This window comes from Hemiscyllium ocellatum, chromosome 20 (genome assembly GCF_020745735.1).
Source record: "Hemiscyllium ocellatum isolate sHemOce1 chromosome 20, sHemOce1.pat.X.cur, whole genome shotgun sequence".
Taxonomy (NCBI): Eukaryota; Metazoa; Chordata; class Chondrichthyes; order Orectolobiformes; family Hemiscylliidae; genus Hemiscyllium; species Hemiscyllium ocellatum.
Genome location: NC_083420.1, coordinates 51,604,429 through 51,630,831, shown reverse-complemented (window position 1 = coordinate 51,630,831; position 26,403 = coordinate 51,604,429). Strand labels below are relative to the sequence as shown.

Sequence of the window (26,403 nt, the reverse complement as noted above, 5' to 3'; positions counted from 1 at the left end):
GCAGCATGTTCTAAATCTGTGACCTAGCAAACCAAGGACACATGAATGGAAGTGCCATCACCTACCTAAGTAATACAATCACCTCTCCATTACTTGTTCAAAATCTTGGACACTCTCTCTTAATGTCTAGTGAGTCTGCCAACATCACACAAACTGCAGCACTTCATGGTAAATGTTGGCTTTGCCTGTGGTACCCACCACCTATAAATCAATATATAAGAAAAATCTTAGCCTTGAATTTTTTTTGTTGCTTGTACACCATGAACAGGTAGGGAAGGAAAATCAGACAGGGAGCAACTCCACTGATTTTGTACCACCCAGTACTATACCCAAAAGTATAGTAGACATAGAACACACAGCTGGGTGTAATGCAAGTGCATTATAAATGTTACAGTAATTTTGTATGTGATAGTTGCCTGTCATAGTTATAGAGAAATACAGCATGCAAATAGACCCTTCAGTCCAATTTATTCATGCTGACCAGTCAAACCAAATAAATCTAGTCCCATCTGCCAGCATTTGGCCCATATCCATCTAAACACTTCCCATTCATATACCTACGCAGATGCATTTTAAATGCTGTAATTGTACCAGCCCCAACCACTTCCTTTGGCAACTCATTCCAGACATGCACCACCTCTGCATGAAAAAGTCACCCCTTAGATCCCTTTTAAACTTTTGCCCTCTCACCCTAAACCTATGCCCTCTAGTTTTGGACTCTCCTACCTCTGGGAAAAGACCTTGTCTGTTTCCCCTATCCAAGTCCCTCATGACTTTATAAACCTCTCAGCCTCCAATGCTCCAGGGAAAATAACCCCAGTCTATTCAGCCTCTCCCTGTATCTCAAACCTTCCAACTCTGGCAACATCCTTGTAAATCTCTTCTGAATCCTTTCACATTTCAAAACATCCTTCCTGTAACTTGCACACATTATTCCAGTAGTGACCTAACCAGTGTCCTGTGCAAGTGCAACATGACCCCTCCACAACTCCTATATTCAATAAACAGACCAATAAAGGCAAGAATACCAAACACCGTCTTCACCATTCTATCTGTGACTCCACTTGAACTATGAACTTGCACTCCAAGCTCTTTGTTCAGCAACATTCCTGACCATTAAGTGTATAAGTCCTGCCCTGATTTGCCTTTCCAAAATGCGGCACCTATCATTTGTCAGAATTAAACTCCATCTGCCACTTCTCTGCCCATTGGGCCCATCTGATCAAGTTCCAGTTGTATTCTGAGGTAACCGTCTTTGCTGTCCACTACATCTCCAATTTTGTTGTCATCTGCAAACTTATTAACCATACCTCCAATGTTCACATCCAAATCATTTATATAAATTATGAAAAACATTGGACCCACAGGATGGACAATAAATGCTAGCCCAGCCAGTGATGCCCACACCAAACAAAAATGAAAAAGCACTGTTACTAAACTCTACCAACAATTTGCGCACAACATCACATTATGGTCGGCTTTTTGAAATGGCTCATTTTGAAATGGCTCAAACCATTGCTATGAGACCAAGAGTGGAATTATATTTAATTGGTGGAATTGTCTCGTGTATTTGATTTCTTCAACCACTTTTTTTTCTCTGCTTATGATCCAAATTGGACTTTATTAGTAACCTGGACCACTTAACCACCATCAAATTAACTCCACCTAGAAAGTTTGCTTCAAAGCAAATCCTTTCCCTTTTCTTGCAAATTTGGCAAGTTGTCCATTTTTTTATTCTATTGCCATATGTATAGTCTGTTTTATTTTATGAAAAATAGTGATACATTGACCTATCGGTCTCTTACTGGTGAAATTGCTGTTATTTAAATAGAATGTTAAACTTTTTAAATAAATTAATTGTATGGTGAAATGCATAAATTGTTTGACAAAATGTGTATTTTACACATGTACTCTGATGACATCTAATTCTGTTTAACTACCACCTCAGCTGACTCATGTAGTGTTACTACTTTATCAGACTGCTCCAGTATTCACTATTGGAGTAAGCAGAAATTTCCTTCAAGAAACTATGAGAAAGACTGAAACAATTGATTTTGGTTCCCACTTCAAACTCCATTCCACTTCGTGGCACAATCGGAGATTGATAGCTTGTTTGTGACTCTTCATGTAATGTCTGATTCCCAAGGTCAGTTTTTAACTCCGATCCATGACATTACCAGGACCATCTATTTCCAACATCATTCAACCTCGCCCTTTCTTCAGTCAGTGCTGATAAAATCCTGAAACATACCTTAGTCATCAATAGACTTGCCTATTCAAGCATTCTCCTGCCAGTTCTCTCATGTTTTACACTCTGTAAATTTAAGTCTTCCAAGACTATAGCCATGTCTTACCTTGCTGCAAGTTACACTTCCCCTTGTTAAGATCAAGGTTCTGGGTCAAAAGGAAACAGATGTTACTATAATTTTTTTTAAATAAAAAAAGAACTCTCAATAGATCTCTTGACTTGTGGTTAAAATTACAGGATAGTTTAACTGTCCAGTGTGATAAATTTGCCACATTAAAAGAGAACAGAGAGGACACATGCTGCAGGGGTGACCAGAGCAGGCAATGTGCTAGATGCCTGAGCAGTGATTGAATGTTCACTACAGTAGAATTTGTGCATCAGTGGATGTCCAGCTCCTATCCTGGTTACGAAGCTGTACTCTGCCCCATTGGTAGACATGGTGTCAAGAGACTGCCTCCTGTTTAGACAGAAATTCGCATGGACTCCAATCCTCAACAACCCCCTTTATTAACCCCAACCCCACAATTTGAAAAGTCTAATGGAAGTTTCCTTGACACCACTCTGTTCTACACAGCAAGGATTTCTGTATGAACCACTGTTCAGTCCCTGAATTTCATGTTTGTCATCAACTAATTGGCCATGCCATTCAGAGGTGGTGAGGGTTTGTGGTGTGGCCACAGGGCACTGTCTGCACAGGAGCCCTCCCTTTGCTCAAACAATTCAAAATGGAGGGCATTGCATGTAGTAGTCTCCTGCAATAGGAGGATAACTTGGCTTCTGTTTTCTGCAGCTTTGAGGCATCTGTAATTCCATGTTGACACAGGCTGTTCCAAATAGAAACTCCCAATTCAACATTTGCAAGGAGCTACTTCTGAATTTTTGATTGCACTTCAGCCCTAACCTGTTTGGGCAACCAGTTTAGAGGGGCAAGGGCAAATCAGAGGACTTCCTTATGTGTCTGCTCCTGGGTCTGGCCATTATCAGATCTAGGCAGCATGACTTTTGGTACCTGTTTTGCAATCAGGCTGGTGTCTGTTTATCTATCCTTGCTTGGTGATCTGCAGCCCCACAGCCCCCTCATATCTGTACTCGTGTCTTTGGACTCTTGAGCATCAAAAATTTTAATTTCTCTATCCTAGGTGACTGTTCCTTTAGTTGCTTAGTTCTAAAGTTCTAGGTAGTCTTCCTGCACCCAACTTCCTTGCTTTCATTCTTTATAATTCTCTTTAAGACTATACCTCTCTGACCAATCTTTTCATCGTCTGACCTATTGTCTACTTGTGTGTTTCGGGAGCTATCTTTGTTTATGATGCCAATGTGAAGAATCGTGGACTTTTTTTATATTGAAAGAGCTATATAACTGTTGGTTGTGTTGAAGAGCTTTGTGATGCTTGAACATGAGAAAATATGACGCAAGTGCTGCTCCTGCTGTATAAGTTGTACAGGAAGTTCTAATCTCTTTTCAGAAGTCCAAAGGTATCTAAACAGGACATTGCTGATTTAAGTGGCATGGCCCCCATGGAAGATGTTTCCTTTCAGACAGTGACAAAGAGAGTTCTTAAACGACCTCCAGTTTTGGAAGATTATATCAAGGTGACATCATCTGATGGAACACGCGTTTACATGGTGCTGCAGGATGAAGACTCATCTCCAGGCATTGAGGTGAAAGCTTTGGACTGCCCATGAGCAGCACTTTGTGAAATCACATTGCTTTTTCGAAATGTTTTCTGATGACCATGGCATTACATTGAGCCTGATTTTAGGCTACTGTGTTGCAATAGTACTATCTCTACCTCTGAGCCTGTAAACCTGGATTCAATGTTACGACACAACTCTGAAGCAGGTTTATGTGAAAATAATCTGTTCAGACTGATTATTTAGATATGTAGTGTTGAGACAGTCAACAAACCCCATCCCCAAGAAGTTATCCAATCCAAGTTGCAGGTGTATTTTGGGAATAGAAAAAGAAGGGATGTAATAAAAGTTTTCAAAATTGTGATGTAACTGGACAGAGCCCACTTGTAAAAAGGTTGAGAATGAGAGAACGTCGATTTCAAAAATTTGTAAAAATAAGCAAATGTGATGCAAGGGGAGAAAAATTGTCGTATAGTGAATAGTACGGGTCTGGATTGCATAGACTGGAGCTATGATGGAGTCAAGTTCATTCGAGGCATTCAAGTGGGCATTCGATTATTATTTGAACAGAAACAGTGTGCAATGTTATGGGAAAGATACATTTGATGAGCTAGTAAGACAGTATGGGCTGAATGGCATCCTTCTGTGCAACAACTGCAATTGTAAGAGCTTAACACAATGCACAGCCCAGTTTAGCACTCAACATCTAATCCAAAGTATCACTGGCAATCAAGGAGAGTTAGCAGGTTGATGCAAAGGAGGGAAGAAACTTGTGAGCATAAAACACCAGCAGGGACTAGCCAAATGACTGGTTTCTGGACTGTAAAATTCTATAACTTCAAATATTATTGTGTCTTGACTTAAAATAATGCTGTATTCACAAAGCAATGTTCTATTTTCTTAGTTTGATAAACTGCGTTGGAGTGGGCAAAGGCAGCTACATTTGCTGGGAGTACCTTTTTACGATTTGAAGGAACAAGTTGCTGAAGAGGTAATGGATCAATTAATATTTTAGTAATATCAGAAATCTGAATTGACATGATTTGCCACCACTACTGTGTCAAATCCTGAAGTATTTAGAAACATTTAATATTTCTGATAGACATGGACAGTGATAGGGTCCAGTATGATATCCTGCTGTTGATCCTTTGGATTCCTACACTCACTGTATGTGACTACTGATTACATGGATGCTAATTGAGCAGTGAGAATGGCAGTTTGAGTGATGAATCCTAAGCACTTTCTGCATCCCTTCAGCAGCAGTGAGAGTTGTCTACATTGAGCAGCCAAATGTTGTACTAATACCAATTGCCTCCCTCCTTAGTCTTGCCAATCTTGTACTTAATTGTATTTCTGCTAATGCTGAATACATATGGGTGTTAGGAGATCCTGTTTGCTGACAGCAAATGTTACCAGTTTGGAAGCTTATTACGGAAATGCATTATAATATGCCTTTCGTTTGGTGTTGTATGCATTTGATGTCTCGTACTTCTGTAGTGCAAGTGCTAAGAGTAGGATTTCCTCTATAATGTATGTAAGGAAATGTGAATGCCTCTGCATTAGGGGATTTATTATTTCATAAAGCGCACATATATGCAAAAAAATCCCTCCCCTCCCCCCCCCAGACTCCTTGTGTACTGGAGCCTCCGTATTTACAGGGAGCATGTTTAACAACAACTTTTGGGTTAAATGCAAATTTCTTTCCCCTGGGCCACTGGGAAATCAGAAACCATTGTCTTCAGTCCTTGCCGCCAATTCCATCCACCTCTTTGACTCCACCTTTGTCACATCATCGTTTTTTGTCAACTCCAGATTCCGCTGTTCTGACACTGTCCTTTTCATCCAAAATCCTGTTGCTTGTATCCTGCACCAAGTCACACTCACCCGATGGCCCCATTCTTGCTGACTGACCTACCAAAGTCTGAACTAACAATTCTCATCCTTATATTAAAGTGTCTCTAACATCCACCAGCACAACCCTGTAAAGTTCTGTGTACATCTTTTCTTGACTGCTTGTACGTCCCCCTGCTGCATTCACCACCCTTTGAACACAAAGCTGTTGACCCCGGGAAACATTGAGGAGCTCAAGAGAGACTATGCAGGTTGGAGAACTGTGAAGCCCCTCTTTGAGTCCCCAGTGGACTGGTGGGAAGCAGTAAAAGGGAACATCAAGAGGTTCTTCATCTTCAAAGGTGTTTAGGAGGCAAGGGAGAGGCGGGGAAAATTGTTTCAAATCCAGGAAAGTATGCTGAACCTACTCCTGCTGCAGACGATGGGGGGGGTCGATGTCACGGAGGACCTTCAGGAGGTGAAGTGCCAGCATGTCTCCCTCTTTGCCTCAGAGGTCGCCAAGATAATCTTCCGGTCCAGGGTCCGCTCCGCGGAGCAGGACGAGACCTGCTCACGTTTCTTCTTCCAGAAGGTGCACAAAGAGAGCTCCGTGCTCAGCAGCCTGAAGGAAGAAGATGGCTTGATAACGTCATCTCAGGCTGACATCATGAGATCAGCAAATACTTCTATGCCAGTCTGTATGACTCGAAGCCAACTGACAGCGTGCCCTCCATGTCCTTTATCATGGAGGCCTTAGGTGACAGAACATGGGAGGGGCTGGATCAGCCGTTATCTCTGGATGAGCTAACCAAGGCCCTCGAGTCCTTCGAAAAGAATAAAACTTCCGGAAGCGACAGCTTACTGGTTGAGCTCTGTTCTGCTTGTTCAGACTTGATTGGCCAGGATTTCCTGGAGGTGTATGTCAGTATGCTTCTGGCAGGTACCATGAGCGAATCCATGAGGAAAGGCATCATCACCCTCATCTACAAGCAGAAGGGGAGAGAGAGGAAATTAGAAATTGGAGACCAATCTCACTATTAAACACAGATTACAAAATCTCGCCAAAGGTCATCGCTAACCGGCTCAGGGCTGCACTAAGATTGGTGATTCATCCTGACCAAACCTGTGGTGTACCGGGCAGGAAGATCACTGAGAGTCTCACACTCCTCAGGGATACAATTGCCTACGTGCAGGACAGTGGGGCTGGACACTTGCCTCATCACCCGGGACCAGGAGAGAAAGCCTTTGACAGGATATCGCATACGTACATGAGGGATGTTCTGTCCAAAATGGGCTTTGGGGAGGGATCTGCAATTGGATCAGACTGCTCTGCACCAATGTTGTTAGTGCAGTCACAATCAATGGGTGTGAGTCAGATCTGGAGTCGCGTAGGGCTGCCCTCTCTCTCCTGCCTTGTTTGTGTGCTGCATAGAACCATTTGCCGAGTCCATCAGGAAGGATGCAAGCCTGAGAGGGGTGATTATTCCTGGCAGCAGTAAAAACCTGGTCATCAGGTGTGAGGCACTGTCATTGCTGTTATATGTGGCACAGGTCTGGCCTACTCCCAGAACCCGTGCTGCCGCACTTACCCGGACCATCTTCCACTTCATGTAGAGATCAAAGATGGACCGGATCCGAAGGAACACAATATATAAGGACCTGGGCCACGGGGGAAAAAACACTCCCAATGCCACCCTCACCCTGATGGCCACCTTTGTGTGTGGTTGCATTAAGCTGTGCGTGGATCCCCGGTACGCAAACACAAAGAGTCACTACGTACTGAGGTTCTACCTGTCCCCGGTGTTGCGAAGGATGGGCCTGGCCTCGCTGCCGCGGAACGCTTCAAGTAGTTGGACCATTCCGTATACCTGTCCTTCGTGGAGAAAGTTATGAAGAAAAATACCTTTGACCACAAGTCCAATCAGAAGTGGTCAGCACGTAGTGTCCTTGAGACCCTTCGGGAAAAAGAGAGGGTGGATCCTATTGAGCGGTTCCCTGGGTAGTCTGTCAAAGTCATTTGGCAGAATGCCTCATCGCCAGAGCTTTCAAACAAGCACCAAGACATGGCTTGGCTGGTGGTGAAAAGGGCTCTGCCAGTGAGATCCTTTATGCACACCTGGACTTTCTGCCGCACTGCACCACACGCTGCCCTCGAAGCGGCTGCGGGGGGGACAAGACTCTCACACACCTCCTACTGGAATGTGCCTACGCAAAGGAAATCTAGAGAAAAATGCAGTGGTGCTTGTCGAGGTTCATCCCGAGCATCTCTGTGATGCAGGACTCCTTGCTCTACGGTCTGTTCCCCGGGGCGCACACTGAGACGAACATCAACTGTGTCTGGAGGTTCATCAACTCTGTGAAGGATGCTCTTTGGTCTGTTTGAAACCTGTTGATCTTCCAGCTGAAGGAGTTGACCCTGACTGAGTGTTGCGGACTGGCACATTCCAAGGTCCAGGACTACGTATTGAGGGACGTGCTGAAGCTTGGCAGCTGCCGCCAAGGCGCGGTGGGGAAAGACCAGCATGTAAGGTCTGCCTGTCTAGAAAAACAGGGGGCCCACCCAGTAGTTGGGTTCCGCTGACGCCTCAGCAAAATATCTGGATAGTCATTGTACAGACTTGTACATACGAATGATTAATTCCCATCTCTGTATGTAAAGAAATGGAATGTATACGTGTGTATGGCATCACCAATTGTATAGATATCAAAATAATTTTATGAATAAAGTATATTTTTGAAATTAAAAAAAATCACCACCCTTTGCATGGCCTTTAGATGTGTGAAACCTGAAGTACTTACCAACAGCTCCACCAACCACTGCTGTTTCTTGAAGACTTCCTTTTAAAATGCACCGACCATTAATTGCTCAAGTTTTTGTCCATTGCTCCTAATATCTCCTCCTTTGACTTAATGTCAATTTCTGTCTTTATGTGATGTCTTCCTATGTTAAAGAGGCTATATCAATTTAGATTTTTGCCTGACCATTGCTGAATCTTTCCAGAAACACATTCTTTTTTTTATTTCTGCAATTATGCTAGTTCCCAATAATTTCTTCGAGAGATAGTCTAGAAGAATGTAAGTCACAGCATGTATAAAAGTAAAAAAAAATCAGCTTGCATTCCACATTTATTCTGCATCAAATATTTTAAAGTGAAGGCCTGAACAGTGAAGTGAAAAGTGTAAGTGCATTATGTATTTGATATGTATTGCTCCAATGTCAGTTGATGTCCATGGTAAGCATTTGGAAGTTTTGAGCTGAACAGAGGAACCTCAATTATCCAGCATTCGATTATCTGGCAAGATCGCAAGGTCCCGATGCTTGGCTAAACAATGTTGTCCGGAATTCGATTAACTGAACAAAATACTCCTCACCCGTGTCCTTCCAATAGTTGAGGTTCCTCTGTATGTGTTTAGTCTGTAGGTAACACTATTATACGTTTGCTGAAACAGTTGTTGTGGAACCCAGTTGCCTCATGTTGATGTTTCCTCACCAAGGGCACTGGCTGCCGTCACAGCTGTTTGCTGCAGCTTTTCCCACATTATGTAATGTTGACCTTGAGGTGATTATTATCAATCATAATACAATTTGTGCTCCAAAATAATTGACCATTTGGTTTCATCAAAAATCTTTACTTGCATGTTAGTCATTGGGTGAAGCATCCAGGCTGACACTCAGTTTGAGTTCCCCAACATCTACCCTACCCTTTCTCTCTCACCTATTCTTCTTCATCTCTACCTTTTCCTGTTTTTAACTTTCTCCATTCTCCTTTGAATGCTCTTCACTTTCCTCTTGAGTTGCCCCATTGCCCTCCCTCTAATGTTTATCTTTATCTGTGCATTGATTTCCCTGAACATGTTCTCCCTGCAGCTCTGTCTGTCTCTCTTTCTCTGTCTGTCTGTCTCTGTCTTCCCCTTCCCCCTGTGTGTCTCTCTCTCTTCTGTCTCTCTCTGTCCCTCTTTCCACCCCTCATATCACTGCATTTAACTCTAAGTTTGATAATGAGCCTTCGCTTGACATTATTTCTATATGAGTATTTCTTTTAGCACTTGTTCCTTTGAAACATTTCCTTACCATTCTGTGTGTTTGTATAGAATCGCAGGCTGGTGGAAGAATCCCAGAGGTTGAGTGAAATGCTGAATAGGTAAGTCTGACTGCAACTCCAGGCAGCTAAATTTAACAACCCAACTTCCTGAGGTATATACTTTTATCAAGAGCACAATACTAAAATTTTGAGATTAAAGCGAAAACTGTAAATTGTTGGTTACTGTCCTGCAACAACATAAAATGACTTTTCTTGTATTGGAAACTTCCAATAAACAAAATACACTATTATTTATCCTCCATCTCCACATCAGGATAGGTCATAGTAATTGGGAAATTCTGGATGGCATTCAGTACCCTGAGTGTGTTTACATGGACTCAACTTTGCAATATAGCCCATGAATAGCATGAGCAATGCATTCTATGCAAAGGAAAAGCAGAGTTTGATTCAGCAGTGAAATTCAATCGTGAATTCTGAGAGACATAATGAATCAAAATGGAACAGCTTTATACATATATTACATTACTGTTATTTACCTGTGTGCAGATGGTGAGCCTTAACTGGAGATCGCTTGCACCCTCACTAAAAATACAGGCAATAGCCACTCATGTTTGTTTGAGAGATGTGTTTTTATAATGCAAAATTCTGCAAATTAAAATCTGTAGAGGTTAGTTCTAGTTCTATGCTTCACCAAATAGCCTTCTTGAACAGAATGCAGTTATAAATTAAATAGTTGAGGACTATGAACCAGTTTTCATATTGCTGATTTCAAGATTTTTTTTCTCCCTCTTTTCCTTTCAGAACAGAAACTTGTATTTATATAGTATCTTTTAATATAATGATACATCCTAGGGTACTTCACCATAATGAAGGATGATACCAAACCATATGAAACATTAAATCAGTTGAGCAAAACTGTAGGAACTAAGAAATGTGCTAAAAAGAGGAGAGTGAGGTAGAGATATGGAGAGGTATAGGGAAGGAATTCTCATGCTAGACAATGAAGCACATCACCAGTGATGGAGGCATTATGATTGTGAGTGCGCACAAGGCCAAAATTTGAAGTGGACAGATATCTTGGAGGGCTGTGAAGTTGGCAATTACAGAGCGAGGATAGGACAAGGCCATAGCTTCACTGAAAGCCAATGTAGGTTAGAGTGCACAAAGGTTACAGGACAGTTGGCCTTGCTGTAAGATAGACCAGAGGAGGCAGACTTTACTTTGTCCTCAGATTTCTGAAGAGTACAAAATGTGAGGCCAGGCAGGAGCGTAGAAGTGTGACAATACGATGGCTTTAAGCGGTGTATTTTGTCAGATTTTTATGATGAGGAAAGGTGTGACAGAGGTGCCGAACAGTGTATTCCAAAGCAATACAGTAAACAGCTTGTGAGACTTTGAGCTTTTTTTAGGATGGAACAATAGAAGCAGCCTAAATGAGTGGGGTCAAGCTCCCATAGAACCAGGATTTTTAGTTTTAGCTTTCTGCAGTTCCTGGGGTTTTGAAGCTGGATGTGGAAGCTCTTATTCCTCTCTTCGTGACAGCTAAAAGCTGAGGTTCCCTTCCTGCTGCTAGAATTGCACGTGAGACAATCTATTTTACTGAATTTGCCTTTTTCAAGGGTGTGTATGGGATGTTACAATATTGGAACAGTTAATTGGTAATAGTTAATATCTATATTATTTTGTAAAGCATTTCTATAGAGTTACAGTTAAGCCAATTCTTTTATTATTATTCGGTCTGTGTTTTAACTGCAGTGTAAAAATGCTTTGGGTAGTTTGACCAATTGAATTGCACCTGGAATGCGACGCCTTGCACTTATCTTTAAAATAAGAACATTTTGGGGTTAGGCAACCTCCTTAATATATTGTGGTCTGGTCCATAACAAAAATAACAAATGCATGAATTCGGGTTTCAGCAGCAGCTGAGCTGAGTCGAGCAAAATCAAGTGATATTGTGGAGGTGGAAATTGGTGGGTGGCATGATTATAAAGCAGGATGCTCAACTCCAGTGTTAAGTAAATGCTGCAACGTGACAAGGAAGGCTGCAAACAGACAGGATTCACGTCAGACTGTTGCTAATGAGAAGGATGGAGTTGGTAACTAGGGAACAGAATTTTCAGCAAGCACCAAAAACAATAGCTTCAGTCTTCCTATTATTTAATTGGTAGATGTTTCTGCCATCCACTATTGGATGTTGGATAAGCAGTCTTGTTTACTACATGTTGCTTTGCTTTCCTTTTAAAGCCAGATTGATGAGGAGTTTGGAGTAGTTGAGAAACAGGAAGAAGAGGCTACGGATGAAATTGCTGATGAATGTGAAGAATGTAGCTCCAGCACCCTCTGGGTTGATAGATTCACTCCCAGACAGTATACCCAACTGCTCAGTGATGATGTAAGTAATTTGTCAAAATTCTCATCAGGTTTTCTTGTTGCACAATAAAGCAATTCTGTTGAATTAAATCTGAGCTAAACAATCCTATGTTCTTTCTATGAAAGTATGAGGTTGGGTGAGGGAGAGGAATTTGAAAATGTGAAAACAAATCTTTGAAGTCTGCCAGAGCATGTGAGCTTTGCTTTATTTGTTTGTGGGATGTGGGTTCCTGACTTGGACATCTTTTATTCATCTCTCATTGCTCAAAAAAACAGTTAGAACTCGACCACATTGCAGTAGGATCTGGAATAATATGTAGGCCTGACCAGGCAAGGATGACAAATTTCCTTTGCAAAAGAACATTTGTGAACCAATGAGTTTTTATGACAATAGGTGGTACTATGTGATCACTATTAGACTAATTTTGTATTCCAGATCCTTTAGTTGAGTTCAAATTATTAGCCAAGGTGTGATTCAAACTCATGTCCCTAGAGCACACCCTGGGGTTCTGGATTACTGGTCCAGTGACATGTTTCATAGAATCATGGAATCCCTACAAAACGGAAGAGGCCATTCAGCCCATTATGTCTGTACCAATACTCCGAAGAGCATCCTAGCGAGAATCTCCCCAAGGAAGGATCTAGGGATGTGTAACATACTTGGGATGTGTTACTTGTGTAACATAATGTTGCAAGAATTTGATAGGAAGGGTGGAGATCAGCTAGCAGTTGGAGAAAATTAAAGAAGGAAGTTGAAGTTCTTGAACAGCAGATGTCATGATTTTATCTCCAAGGAAGGAGGGGCAATACTAGATGATCTAGCGAAACCAACAATATAAGTCCGTATTTATCTGAGGAAGTTCAGTCAGATCTTTGGAGCAAGGGCAGGAAAATTGAAGACAAGCTGTTCATTTTAGTTGATCATTTTGTAGAGAAGTTAGGGAGTCCTTGTGATGACCTGAAGGTCTTTTGCATCTGGTGATATAGTTGAAATGTAGTTACTATTGTAATATAGGAAGTGCAGCAATCAATTACGTATATCAGTATGTGTAATAACCAGATAATCTGTTTTTATGATGTTGGTTCAGAGATCAATATCATCCATACTATTGGGACAACTAAATAAATGTTTCATGGGCAGCACGATGGCTCAATGGTTAGCACTGCTGTCTCACAGTATCAGGGTCCCAGGTTCGATTCCAGCCTTGGAGTACTATCTGTATGGAGTTTGCACATTCTCCCTGTGTCTGCATGGGTTTCCTCCAACAGTCCAAAGACGTGCAGGTCAGGTGAATTGGCCATGCTAAATTGCCCATAGTGTTAGGTGCATTAATCAGAGGAAAATGGGACTGGATTCGATGTGGACTTGTTGTGCCAAAGGGCCTGTTTCCACACTGTAGGGAATCTAATCTAATCAAAAGTGAAGTTGAATAGCCTGTTTCTGTGCAGGATCATTCTTTGCCTCTAGGACAGTGAAGAGAACTCTGCAGTTCTTCTTCAAAATAGTGCTATGGGATTTTTTTTGCTCATTTAAAAGAGCAGGCAGAGACTCAGTTTAGCATCTCGCCTAAAAAACAGGACCTTTTATAGTGCAGCAAATCTTGAGTATTAACTGCAACATCAATCTAGATTATGTATTTGAATCTCTGAAATGAGACTTAAACCACAATTTGTTAATTTGAAGGCAAGTGTTACTGACTGAATATGGTTGACCGCAACTATGTAGGACAATGCAAGCATCTTTTGTTTAATCAGGAGTACTTTACTGCAGTGTCAATGGAGATTGAAGTTCAGATTAGTTAAAACTAAGGGCAGAGCTTTTTAAATTTTCAAAATCCCTAACAGGAATCAGCAAAAATATATTTTTTGATGGTGAACTTTCAAGCACTGCAATGTAAAGTGTGACTTGAATTAGGCAACTTTCTTCATTGGTGTCCTACATGACCTTGCAAGTGTACAAGCGATGATTTTTCTGAATTAACATGTGAAAAGAATGCTGACGTATTATCCTATTGATGGAAACGTTGTACATATAACTGATATAATATTGCACACATCAAAGCAATAATCACTTTACAAATGATGCAGTTACATTCTAATAAAATGTAACTCATAAAAGACATTCACCAACATATGATATCTAAAAATGAACTTTTAAAGTCAAGAAAGTACACCAATGCCTCTACTTCCTCAGAAGGCTAAAGACATTCAGAACGTCCCTAATGACTGTTACCAAGTTTTACAGATTGCACCGTAGAAAGCATCCTACCCAATGCACCTCAGTGTGGAAGAGCTGCAAAATTTAGGAATCATGTTTCGCCTTTCAAACAGCTGTGTTGATCTTCAATTTTATAAAGATCAGCATCACCATCTCTCTCAAAATATCTGCAAATTGAAATGTCAGCCTGGACAACGTAACATTCCTAAGAGCATGTGTAATGTTTAGGACACTGTTAAAAAGTATGACATGAGCCAAACTTTAATCACATTCTAATGTAATCATTTAAATGGAAATAATATTAAAAGATTGACTGCGCCCTCTACTTCAAAAGGGAAGCAGACAGTTTTATCGGAAATTCAATTTCTCTTCTCGCCAGTCCTGACAATGGTTATCACCATGGTTTGCTAACTTCTGTACTTTGTCCAGTCTTTATTAGCAGCATTGTAATAACCTTGTTTTTTTTTCCTGAGATTTTGTTTCAACTGCCTTGAAATGCCATTACGATAGTTCATCTTTTGATTTTGTTTTGATTTGTTATTGGCATGTACTGAGATACAGTGAAACATATTGTTTTGTGTGCTGTCAAAATCATACATAAGTACCTTGGTGTAATAGAACAGAATGCAGAAAAGATCAACTCTAGTATGAGAAGTCCACTCATAAGTCTTATTATAAGGAAGAGGGCGTTGTTAAATTTGTTGGTACATGTTTTCAAATTCTTGTATTTTCTGCCTGATAGAAGAGGCTGGAAGACAGGGGTGGGAGGGGTCTTTGATAATGTTGGCTGCTTACCTGAGACAGTGGGAAGTTTAAATGGAATCAATGATTGGAAGGCTGGTTTTCATGACTTACTAGGCTGCATTCCCAAGTCTCTGTAACTTCTTGCGGCCATTCCATACTGTGGTGCATCAGGTAGGATGCTTTCTATGCTATTTCTGTAAAAATTGGTAAGAGTCATTGTGGACTTTCTGAATGTCCTTAGCCTTCTGAGGAAGTAGAGGCATTGGTGTACTTTCTTGACTTTAAAAGTTCATTTTTGGGGATCCAACATGGCGGCAACCCAGCAAGTCTGAGTCTACAGTGCTCCTCCCAAGACTTGGGCAAAGTGGGTCACCCACCCCCCTCACACTCACCAAATCATTTAAAATAGCTGTTTAATTTAATTAGTTGTTTAGTATTGAATTTAAACAATTTAATCTTCAGTAAAAATGACTAAAGGGAAGGGAGCCAGCAGCTCTCAGCAAGCAGGAACCCCTCCCCACCCTCTCCAGCTGCAGCAGAGGCGTCCGCAGCCGCCCCAGGGGACTTACCTACGGTGGCGAGCCTCGTGGAAATGATCTCCAAACTGGATGCGAAGATCGGCGCTTTTATTGAAGAATCCCAAAGTCGATGGGACTCGCTCTCGGCCGCGCTGCAAAAGTACGAACGAGACATTAAGGAAATTGAGCGCCGAGTCGGAGGGGCGGAGCTAAAGGCCGCAACCTCCAAAACTACAGCACAATCGGCGGTGGATCGGGTCCAGACTCTTGAACAGTAAGTCCGGACCTTCAAGAACCACAATGACGACATCGAGAATCAAGGTCATCGAAAAAATATTCGTTTGCTGGGACTTCCCAAACGGATAGAGGAAGGCCAACTTACAAGGATCCTTGAACAGTGGCTTCCACAGCTGTTAAATCTGGAGGCTGGATCAGGCCAGATAAGGGTGGAATGGGCCTACCGGGTCGCAATACGCGGGTCCGGCTCGAACCAGTGCCCCCGCCCTGTCCTGTTCCGGCTGCAGAGCTATAAGGAGAGGCAGATACTCCTAAAAGCCTCTAGAAATCTTGGAAAAGATCCCCAAACCATGATCTATAAAGGATCCAAGATCATGTTATTCCAGGACTTTTCCCCAGCTCTGGTCCAAAAGAGGAAGGCATTCGATGAGGCGAAGAAGTGTTTAAGGGACTTGAATATTCAGTACTCCCTGCGCTACCCAGCGACGCTGCGCTTTAACCATGAAGGATCCGTGTATAACATTGGATCGCCGGAAAAGGCCAAGGAATTTTTGGACTCCCTTAGATAAGTTGTAAGAGATAATTGATGTTGGTTTCCCTCCCAACCCCCCAACCCCCCTCACCCCCAACTCCGGTTTATATCCCTCCCTTTTTTTTTACCTTACTGTTTAATATTATCTTGGGGGGGTGGGGAGAGGGATTTATTTATTTGTTCTCTACTTAATAATTTTCTCCCCCCCCCCCCCCGGTTTTTTTTATTATTCTATATATATATGGCCGGGGGAGTCCAGTTAATGTTGGTGGGGGGAGATGGTTACCTTATTCTATTTTACCTCTGTCTCTAGGAGCGGGGTTGTTTTCCCTTGTTATTTTGTATTATTATATTTAATTATTACTTGTTGAGGTTGTAATTTTATAGCTATATATGTTTATACATGGTATTAACATTTCCAAATATATCCAGGTGTTGCTGGCGGGGGGGGGTAGGGTGCTCACTGTTAACTCAAGCTCTGTAGTATATTTGAATTTTCCTCATCCTATTAAGGAGTGCCTGGGTCAAGGGTGGGGCACTGGTTGGGAGAGGATGCAATGGACCTTTGGAAAGGAAGTGATACCCCCTGGGAACAAGGGAGAAAATCTCCATTTAAATAAGTATTTTTTAATTTAGAAATAGTTTATTATTGTACTGTTGTTAGTGTATTAGAGAGCCTTTATTTTTGTGAATTTTATATGCTCTATGCTCGATGTTCTGGATAGGGTTTCCTATCTCCCGGATGATTATGGTTGATCAGTCAGTTAAGTGGTGCACCTGGAATGTCAAGGAGAGTAATTCGCCAATCAAAAGGAAGAAAATATTATCAAATCTCAAGAAAGAAAGTGTTGATATAGTTCTCCTACAGGAGACACACTTGTTGGATAAAGAACACTTGAAATTATGACAGGGTGGATTTGATCAGGCCTTTTTTTCTTCTTTTAGCTCAAAAAGCAGGGGAGTTGTTATTCTTATTCGGAAGAATTTCCCTTTCAAAATCCTAAATCCGATAAAAGACGAATCTGGACAATATATTCTGATTAAAGCCCTTATAAATGGAGAGGAATATGGGATTTTAAATTTGTATTGCCCTTTCCCCCCCCCCGGCATATCCTTTCAAATTTATAACGGAAACCTTCTCAAAATTGATGGCTCTCGGTGTCCGTCATCCAATTATATGGGGAGACTTTAATTGTATTATGGATCCGGAAATAGATAGGATTCCCAAGAGTACTGCAGGAGTATCTCCCAGATCTAGACAATTGGTGGATTTGAACAAAGAATTAGGATTAGTAGATGTATGGAGATATCTTCATCCACAGAGCAGAGATTTTTCTTTTTACTCTAATCCACATAAATGTCATACCAGAATTGGTATGTTTTTTGCCCCCTCGATTTTTTAAAATTCCATATCATCCTGTAAAATAGGTAGTATAGCAATTTCCGATCACACTGCTGTATATATGGAAATCAAAGCGAGGAACAATGGGACATCCCCTCGGCATTGATGTATGGACCCTTTCCTGATGAAAGATAGTAAATTTGTAAAGTACTTCTCTCAAGAATTTAAAACTTTTTTAGAAATTAATTTAGGTACGGCTAGCAACCCATCAATGATGTGGGAGACCATCAAAGCTTACGTGCGAGGTTTGATCATCTCATACTCAGCGACCCAGAAAAAATTAAAAGGAGAACAACAGCGCCTGCTCGAAGCACGCTTAAAAGAGGCTGAAACAGCAAACGCTGACAGACCTTCTATTATCATATTGCAAAGGATTACGGCCCTTAGGACAGCTCTAAACACCACGCTTACCCAAATGGCTAAGAGGGAAATATTATTTGCAAAACAAAGGTTATATGAATTTGGCGACAAACTTGGTAGATACTTAGCATTTCTTGCAAAGAAAAAAAGGCCCCTCAAACTATCACGTCATTCAAGGAAAGCAAGGGTATTTTGACTCATGATCATAAAAGGATTCATGCAATCTTTAGAAAATTTTATTCTGATTTATATAAATCGCAGGTTTGTGAAAACAGGACTAGGAGGATGCAATCATTTTTTAAAAATTTGACCTTTCCGGACCTGACTCCAGAACAGGTATCGGTCTTAAATGCTCCCCTAACAGTCCAAGAAATACTTGATGCAATCACGCAACTTCAGAGCGGTAAGGCATCTGGCCAAGACGGCTTTCAAGCTGAATTCTATCAAGGATTTATAGGAATATTGGTTGGTCCACTTATGGACATGTATAACTACGCATACAGTCAGGGCTGTCTCCCGCCTTCGTTGAAAGAGGCAAATATCTCTCTTATCCTTAAAAAAAGGAAAGGGCCCAGAAAATTGCATGTCATACAGACCAATATCCTTGCTAAATGTAGATTTTAAAATCCTTTCTAAAACGTTAGCATTGAGACTAGAAAGGGTATTGCCACATATCATAAAGGAGGATCAGACGGTGTTTATTAAGGGCCGTAGATCATCCAATAATATTAGAAGGGTTTTGAATATGATTCAAGCCTGTCACCAGGGAAAGATACCAGGAGTAGTAGTCTCATTAGACGCGGAAAAGGCATTCGATAGGGTTGAATGGTCATATTTGTTTTACACATTGGAAAGGTTTGGCATTGGACAGGTGTTTACCAAATGGGTCTCAACATTGTACAGTGATCTCAAAGCAGTTGTGGTTACCAATGGATTAGGCTTGGATAGCTTCAGTGTGGGTAGGGGCTGCCATCAGGGATGTCCTCTCTCGCCATTGTTATTTACGCTAATAATTGAACCACTAGCAGAAGCTATACGGGCTGATCCTAATATAACGGCCCCGAGGATTGGTACAGGTAAACATAAAATTACCCTGTATGCAGATGATGTTCTTCTATTCCTCAGTAATCCTCTGATATCCGTGCCTCGCTTAATCCAAGTTATTAATACATTTAATGCATTCTCAGGCTATAAAATTAATTTCTTAAAATTGGAGGCTATGCCAATGGGTGGCCTTGCTATGATACCCCACTTAGTGGACGGATCTCACTTTCCCTGTTGGTGGTCCCTGGAGGGTTTCTTATATTTAGGCATTTTTATTACCCCAGTATTTGGTCAATTATACAAGGCTAACTTTGTGCATTTACTGGAAAGGATAAGGCAGGACCCCCAGCGATGGGGAGACCTTCCAATTTCCTGGCTGGGTAGAATAGAACTAATTAAAATAAATGTCCTGCCCCGACTCCTATACCCTATGACAATGCTTCCATGATGCGGCCAAGGATGGCACTACGTAAAATATATGGCTGGTTGGGTTCCTTTATATGGAATTATAGATGGCCCCTCATTAAACTGAAGAAGCTACAGCTTCCACAGGCAAGGGGAGGATTGGACTTGCCAGATTTTAGGAAATATCAGTTAAGTTCCCTATTAAGTTACATAGTTGATTGGGTCCTGTCTGACCCGCAATTTATCTGGCTGGACATCGAGGCTTCTCAAGTAAAATGCCCACTTATTAACCTCCTATTTTTAGACAAGAGGAAAATCATTACGGATCACTGTAAAAACCCTATAATACTAAACACAATTAAAGCTTGCAATATAATGCGGCAAAATGAGACCAACTCACATAAGACATCCCCCTATGCTCCAATAGTGGGAGCAAGGGGATTTCAACCGGGATTTACAGATGCCATTTTTAAATTCTGGAGATCCAGGGGTATCTCATGTTTAGGGGACCTATTTAAAGAAGGGGTCCTGACCTCTTTTGAACAGCTGTGTCAGAAATTCAGATTACCTAATGGAGATCTCTTTCAATACTACCGAATTCAAGATTACATACAGAAGAAGACTATGTTACTAGATAGTCTTTATAAATGAGATAGAGAATGTAGAGTGCTACGGCCAATGGGGGTATCTTCCGTCAGTGCTATTTATCATTTACTACATGAAGTATCGGGAGATATGGGCAATCTGCTTAAAACATGGGATCAGGATTTGGGACTAGAAATCTCTATAGAAACGTGGAATGACATTTGGGAAAATGCCAGAAGAATCACCATCTACAACAGAACTCAGGCTATCCAGCTGAAGATACTTCACAGGGCCCATATAGCACCAGATCGATTGGCAAAATTTAAGGCAGGAGCATCTCCAATGTGTCCCAAATGTAAAATAGAGGTGGGCACTCTTGTACATTTGCCTATGGACCTGTCATAAGATCCGTAGATATTGGACTAAAGTAGCAAGTACCCTGACAGAAATTTTAGGGACGGAAATTAAAGTGGACCCTGTATCTCTCCTTTTGGGCTTTTCGAACTTACCCTCCCTGGATATGCACGGGAAGAGATTATTTTCTATTCTCTCTTTCTGTGCAAGGAAAAATATTTTGGTGAACTGGGTGGCTGAGGGCCCCCCTGGACTTTCAAATTGGCTCAGATTAATTATGGAATGTATTCCCCTTGACTTCCTTACAAATATGGTGCACTGAAAGACCGAATTATTTCATAAAATATGGTAGCCCTTCTTGAATTATATAAATACAGATATTTCGGCTATCCTAACAAGGGCTTTTATTTAATTGAGATTGCGAACCTGGCTGGTCCAGGGCCCCTTGGGAGAGGAATCCCATATGAATACAGGTTTTGTTACATTTGATGTTGACACATTCCGAGCATGTATCTCACTATCCAATTTCTGTATTATTCGTTGGTTTTTTTTTCTTTCTCTTATCTGAATAATGTAAGAGAATTAATTATAGACTGTAGTTAGTTGTAGGTTAGATTAGTAGTTAGTTGAATTTTGTTTTTTTTCTCTCGGTATTTTTCTTTTGTTAAATTTTGGTTATTATTTATTTAAGATTTAATTGTATATCAATATTTGTACTTGAGAGTCTTTTTTTATTTTTGTAAACTTGTAAAAATGTTAAATTTCCAATAAAAAATCTATTTAAAAAAAAGTTCATTTTTAGCTATCATATGTTGGCGAATGCCTTTTATGAGAGCTAGAATGAAACTGCATCATTTACAAAGTGATTATTGTTTTGATATGCACAATATTATATCAGTTACACCTATTATATATATTCTAACAAATAATAAAGCAATTCTTTGGATCAATTTTAAACTTAACCACTGAAATCACTCCAGTATTGAAAGGATATTTATGTGTTGTGTACAATCTGTATGTCAGCTTGCCCATGTGGTTCTCGTTTCAGTACACAAATCGCTGCCTCCTGAAGTGGTTGAAAATGTGGGACACAGTAGTCTTTGGCCAGGAGAAACCCGTAAAGAAAAGCAAGCAGCTGGTAGAAAAACACTCGTCCTTCAAACAGTCCCAGCAGCTGCAGCAGAACAAGTGGAAGAGCAAGACACAAATTACAGAAGAGATCCTAGATGCAGAACTCGATGCACACAGCAGACCAAAATACAAGGTAACTGGGTACCAAAGAAAGTCCTTTCAGTAGCTGTGCTGAAGATGACCATAAAGAGATTCAGAGCAACTGCGAGGTTAGTTATATCAGTTGAATGAGGGGCTTTGCATTCTATTGAACTGGCCCATAATCTTAGTCATACTGTCATACATAACAGAAAAGGCCCTTCAGCCTATCAAGTCTGTCCTGATTTATCTATACTAATCCCAGTTTCCTGCATTTTGCCCATGGTCATGAATGTTATGACACTTTAGGTGCTGAGTCAAGTACTTTTTAAAGATTGTGAGGTTTCCTGCTCTGTTACTCTCCGAGGTAATGCATTCCAGTTTTACACCAGCTTCTGGTTGACCTCAAATATTTCCTCAAATCCCCTGTAGACCTCCGACCTTAAAATTATGCTGCCTCATATTGAACCTAAAGGAACAGCTGCAAAACAGCCACCCTCTCTATGCCTCTCATAACTTTAAACACCACAATCAGGTTCCTCATACAGCCTTCGCTGTTCTAAAGAAAACAGCCCAAGCTTATCCAGTCTCTCTTCGTAGCTAGACTGCTACATATCAGGAAACATTCTGGTGATTCTCCTTTGCACCCCCTTCAGTGTAGTCACATCCTTAAAATCTTAAATGCATTAAAGGAAAGTAGGTAAACTACAGCAGTAAATTCACTTCACAGTAGCTCGTTAACTATAAAGCACCTTCGGACATTAGTGATGTTGTGAAAAATGCTATGTTGTTGTGGGTTTTTATTGCACAGGTATCAATATCTCTCCATCCCCTCTATTGAGAGGCCATGTGGGGGTAGCCATGTTGTTCAATGTCATAAATCTCTGCTGCTCTAATCACAGAAAGGGTCAATAGATTATGGATAGATTTGCCCAATCATAAAGTCAGTGAGTTGAACTTCACAATAGACTCATGGAAGGTTGGCATGCATGCTGGTCTGGATGTGTTCACAACTTTATGTAGTTTCTTTTAGTCCTGGCAGAGCAGTTGCCATACCAAGCCATGAGGCGAAAGTGAGGACTGCAGATGCTGGCGATCAGGGTCTAGATTAGAATGTTGTTGGAAAAGCACAGCAAATCAGGCAGCATCTGGGGAACAGAAAAATGATTTTCCACCTCATTGGTTGCTGCCTGACCTGCTGTGCTTTTCCAGCACCACTCTAACTATGCCAAGCCATGATGCATCCAGATAGAATGCTTTCTGTAGTGTATCAAAAAACGCAATCAAATATCTAAAATGTTGTTTAAATGTTACAAGTGTTTCTTCCTCAACTGCCGATTTAATCAGTGAATTCAAAATTCCCAAGACCCTCAAGTGAAGAACATTTGCTCCATCGACTTCTTAGCTTTCTACCTCGTACCTTAAATGTATGCCCATTGCTTATTGACCCTCCTGCTAATGGAAAAAGTGCCTTCCTTTCCACACTATGTGCCACATGATCTTATGCACTGCTATCAAGTCTCTACTCAATCTTTTGCAGCAAGGAAAACAGCTGAAACCCTCCAGCCCTGATAGCATCCTGGTAAATTTTCTTTGCTTAACTCCTATGTAATCACTTCCTTGTAATGTGATCGTGATATGTAGATGCTGGCTTTGGACTGGGGTGGACAAGGTCAGAAGTCATATGACACCAGATTATAGTCCAACAGGTTTATTTAAAATCACAAGTTTTCAGAGTGATGCTGCTCCAGGTGAGATGGAGGGAGCTTGCAGGCACAGAATATAGTATCTCCTGATGTTATTCCAGCCATTTGGTTTGACTCCAGCACCAACTTATTTGTGATCATTTGTAATTATCTCTCTGCCTTAATTAATCCTTTCATAGGTCATCCCATCACTTGCTATTCAGCTGTTGACACTTCACTCATACCGTTTGACACTTTTGATCACCTGCAAAGACTCATTATTCAGCCTGTCAACACTCCACTCACAGTATTTGTACTTATCAGTTGGCACACTTACCTGGAACTATCCTGCCATTATCTCTCTACCTATATATTCTTCACCTGTGCATGCCCCTCCATTTCACCTGACGAAGGACCAGTGCTCTGAAAACTTGTGATTTTAAATAAACATGTCGGACTATAACCTGGTGCCATGTGATTTTTGAATGTACAATGCGGTGACCATAACTGCATGTAGTACTCTAGTTGTGGCCTAATCAGTTTTTTATACAGTTCCTGCATAATCTCCTTGCTCTTGTTTTCTGTGCCACAGCTAATAAAGATAAATATCCTTCTTAACTAACATAGTTAACTGGTTTGCTTACTTCAGGGGACTCTATGTATGTATACCAAGGTTCTGTTGACCTGCAGTACTTTTCAGGATCCAAACATTGATAGTGTAATCCCTTGCCATGTTAGCCCTTCCCAAGTGCATTAGACCACGCTTTGCTGGGTTGAATTCCGTTTGCCACTGTGCCACTGAGCTGGCTAGCCTGATGAGATCTTCATGCATTTTAGGCTCCCCCACCCACTTCATTTACCACCTAACTAATTTTAGTTACCTGTGAACATCTAGTTCAAAGTTTGTGCGAAGATTTGTAGCTCGGGTGCTTGTTGTAGTGGTTCTGTTCGCCGAGCTGGAAGTTTTTGTTGCAAACGTTTCGTACCCTGGCTAGGAGACATCATCAGTGCTGTGGAGCCTCCTGCGAAGCGCTTCTTTGATGTTTCTTCCGGCATTTATAATGGTCTGTCCTTGCCGCTTCCGGGTGTCAGTTTCAGCTGTCCGCTGTAGTGATTGGTATATTGGGTCCAGGTCGATGTGTCTGTTGATGGAATTTGTGGATGAATGCCATGCCTCTAGGAATTCCCTGGCTGTTCTCTGTCTGGCTTGCCCTATGATAATAGTGTTTTCCCAGTCGAATTCATGTTGCTTGTTGTCTGAGTGTGTGGCTACTAGGGATAGCTGGTCGTGTCGTTTCGTGGCTAGTTGGTGTTCATGTATCCGGATTGTTAGCTGTCTTCCTGTTTGTTTTATATAGTGTTTTGTGCAGTCCTTGCATGGTATTTTATAAACTACATTAGTTTTGCTCATGTTGGGTATTGGCTCCTTTGTTCTAGTAAGTTGTTGTCTGGGCGTGGCTGTTGGTTTGTGTGCCGTTATGAGTCCTAAGGGTCGCAGTAGTCTGGCTGTCAGTTGAAGAAATTCAGCTCTACCAACTGAACTATGGTTGGAATGATGGACGTACAAACTCCACAGTCACCTGAGGCTGGAATCGAACCTGGGACCCTATTGCTGTGAGGCAGCATTGCTAACCACTGAGCCACTGCGCCACCCTTGTTAAGAATGTGCAAACTCCACAGTCACCTGAGGCTGGAATCGAATGGACTTTCACTTCCTTATCCATGTTCTCTCACAACGGACTAAAGACACTATTCCAACAAGGTGGCCCAGCCTGGAACCCAGATGGAAAAATACAAAGCCAATATTGCTAAACTGCTGTGAGCCCATCCTTTCTTCTTTATATACCTACTGTTTTTCAGACACCCTATCAGTCTTGATTCTTAATTAGTTAGACAATTAGTACTTAAACAGGGTCTATTCAGAGTTGGATCTTGATTTATTATTGAGTTTTCTTTAAATTTTGGAGTGTTTCGCAATCTCTTGAAGTTTTCAAAATATATCTTCTCAATAAAAACTGGAACATAATCTCTATATTTGAAGAAACATATCAAATTAGCTCACCAAGAGTTCACTGTCATTGTGAATGTAAGCATTCCTTTTTCCATTTATGATGTGGGGATGCCCGGTATTGGACTGGGGTGGGCAAAGTTAAAAATCTCACAACACCAAAGTTATAGTCCAACAGGTTTATTTGAAATTACAAGCTTCCTTCGTCAGGTTACTTGTGGGGCACCTGTAGGCCAAGCCAAGTAATTACATGAAGGCCAGACCAAGTCATCACTTTCCCCCTTTATTAAACCTCTCTTTAAAACAGCAATATGAAGAAATTGCTGCTCTACATTTGATGGTGTACAATAAAATGACTAACTGCTGGGTTGCACAATTACCTCTAAGTCTCAAGGTTATGTTTTAAAGCTTCATTCCAGTTGTCTGAATAGGCACACCTGCAATAAGACTAAAGCAAGCTGGACTGCTGTAGTCTCCAGTTTCTCAAGTGGATTTAACATATCTCGTAGCATTATTTGAAGTGGAATGGGAGACTCCTGGTCATTTTGTATTGAACAGATACTGAAACAGATTATATTGTCACTTTGCGTGCAATATGATTGTAAATTTGTTGCTTCATTCTTTCCCTTATCTCTAGGTGGCACTGTTGAGTGGCCCTCCAGGTCTGGGGAAAACAACGCTAGCTCATGTCATTGCAAAACATGCAGGGTACAATGTTGTGGAAATGAATGCAAGGTAAGCACATGAAATTTAACATACTGCTCAGAAAATCACCTGCAAACCCAACACATAAATTTGTTGAAGAAGCTCTTATTTCAGTCACTTCTCATCAAATTGCAAATGTGGTGTTCAGCAAACTGCTGCAAATTCATTATGAATTAAACTTATAATTACTGTATGGAGTTTTCTGTTGCATGTAAAAGGAAATGAGGGTTGTCTTGCATGTCGACAGTTATCTATTTCCAACATCTTTCAT

At 41.1% G+C, this 26,403-nt stretch overlaps 1 protein-coding gene across 1 annotated transcript in view; it reads left to right on the top strand.

Annotated features, from left to right (window-relative positions):
* Nucleotides 1–26,403, top strand: part of chtf18 (CTF18, chromosome transmission fidelity factor 18 homolog (S. cerevisiae)) — a 117,796-nt gene that overhangs the window by 14,905 nt on the left and 76,488 nt on the right. Inside the window, exons 4-9 of the mRNA XM_060840862.1 lie at nt 3,715–3,910; nt 4,788–4,874; nt 9,806–9,855; nt 12,001–12,148; nt 21,574–21,789; nt 26,065–26,162. Of these exons, the coding sequence (XP_060696845.1) occupies nt 3,715–3,910; nt 4,788–4,874; nt 9,806–9,855; nt 12,001–12,148; nt 21,574–21,789; nt 26,065–26,162 (795 nt within the window). The remainder of the gene's footprint in view (nt 1–3,714; nt 3,911–4,787; nt 4,875–9,805; nt 9,856–12,000; nt 12,149–21,573; nt 21,790–26,064; nt 26,163–26,403) is intronic.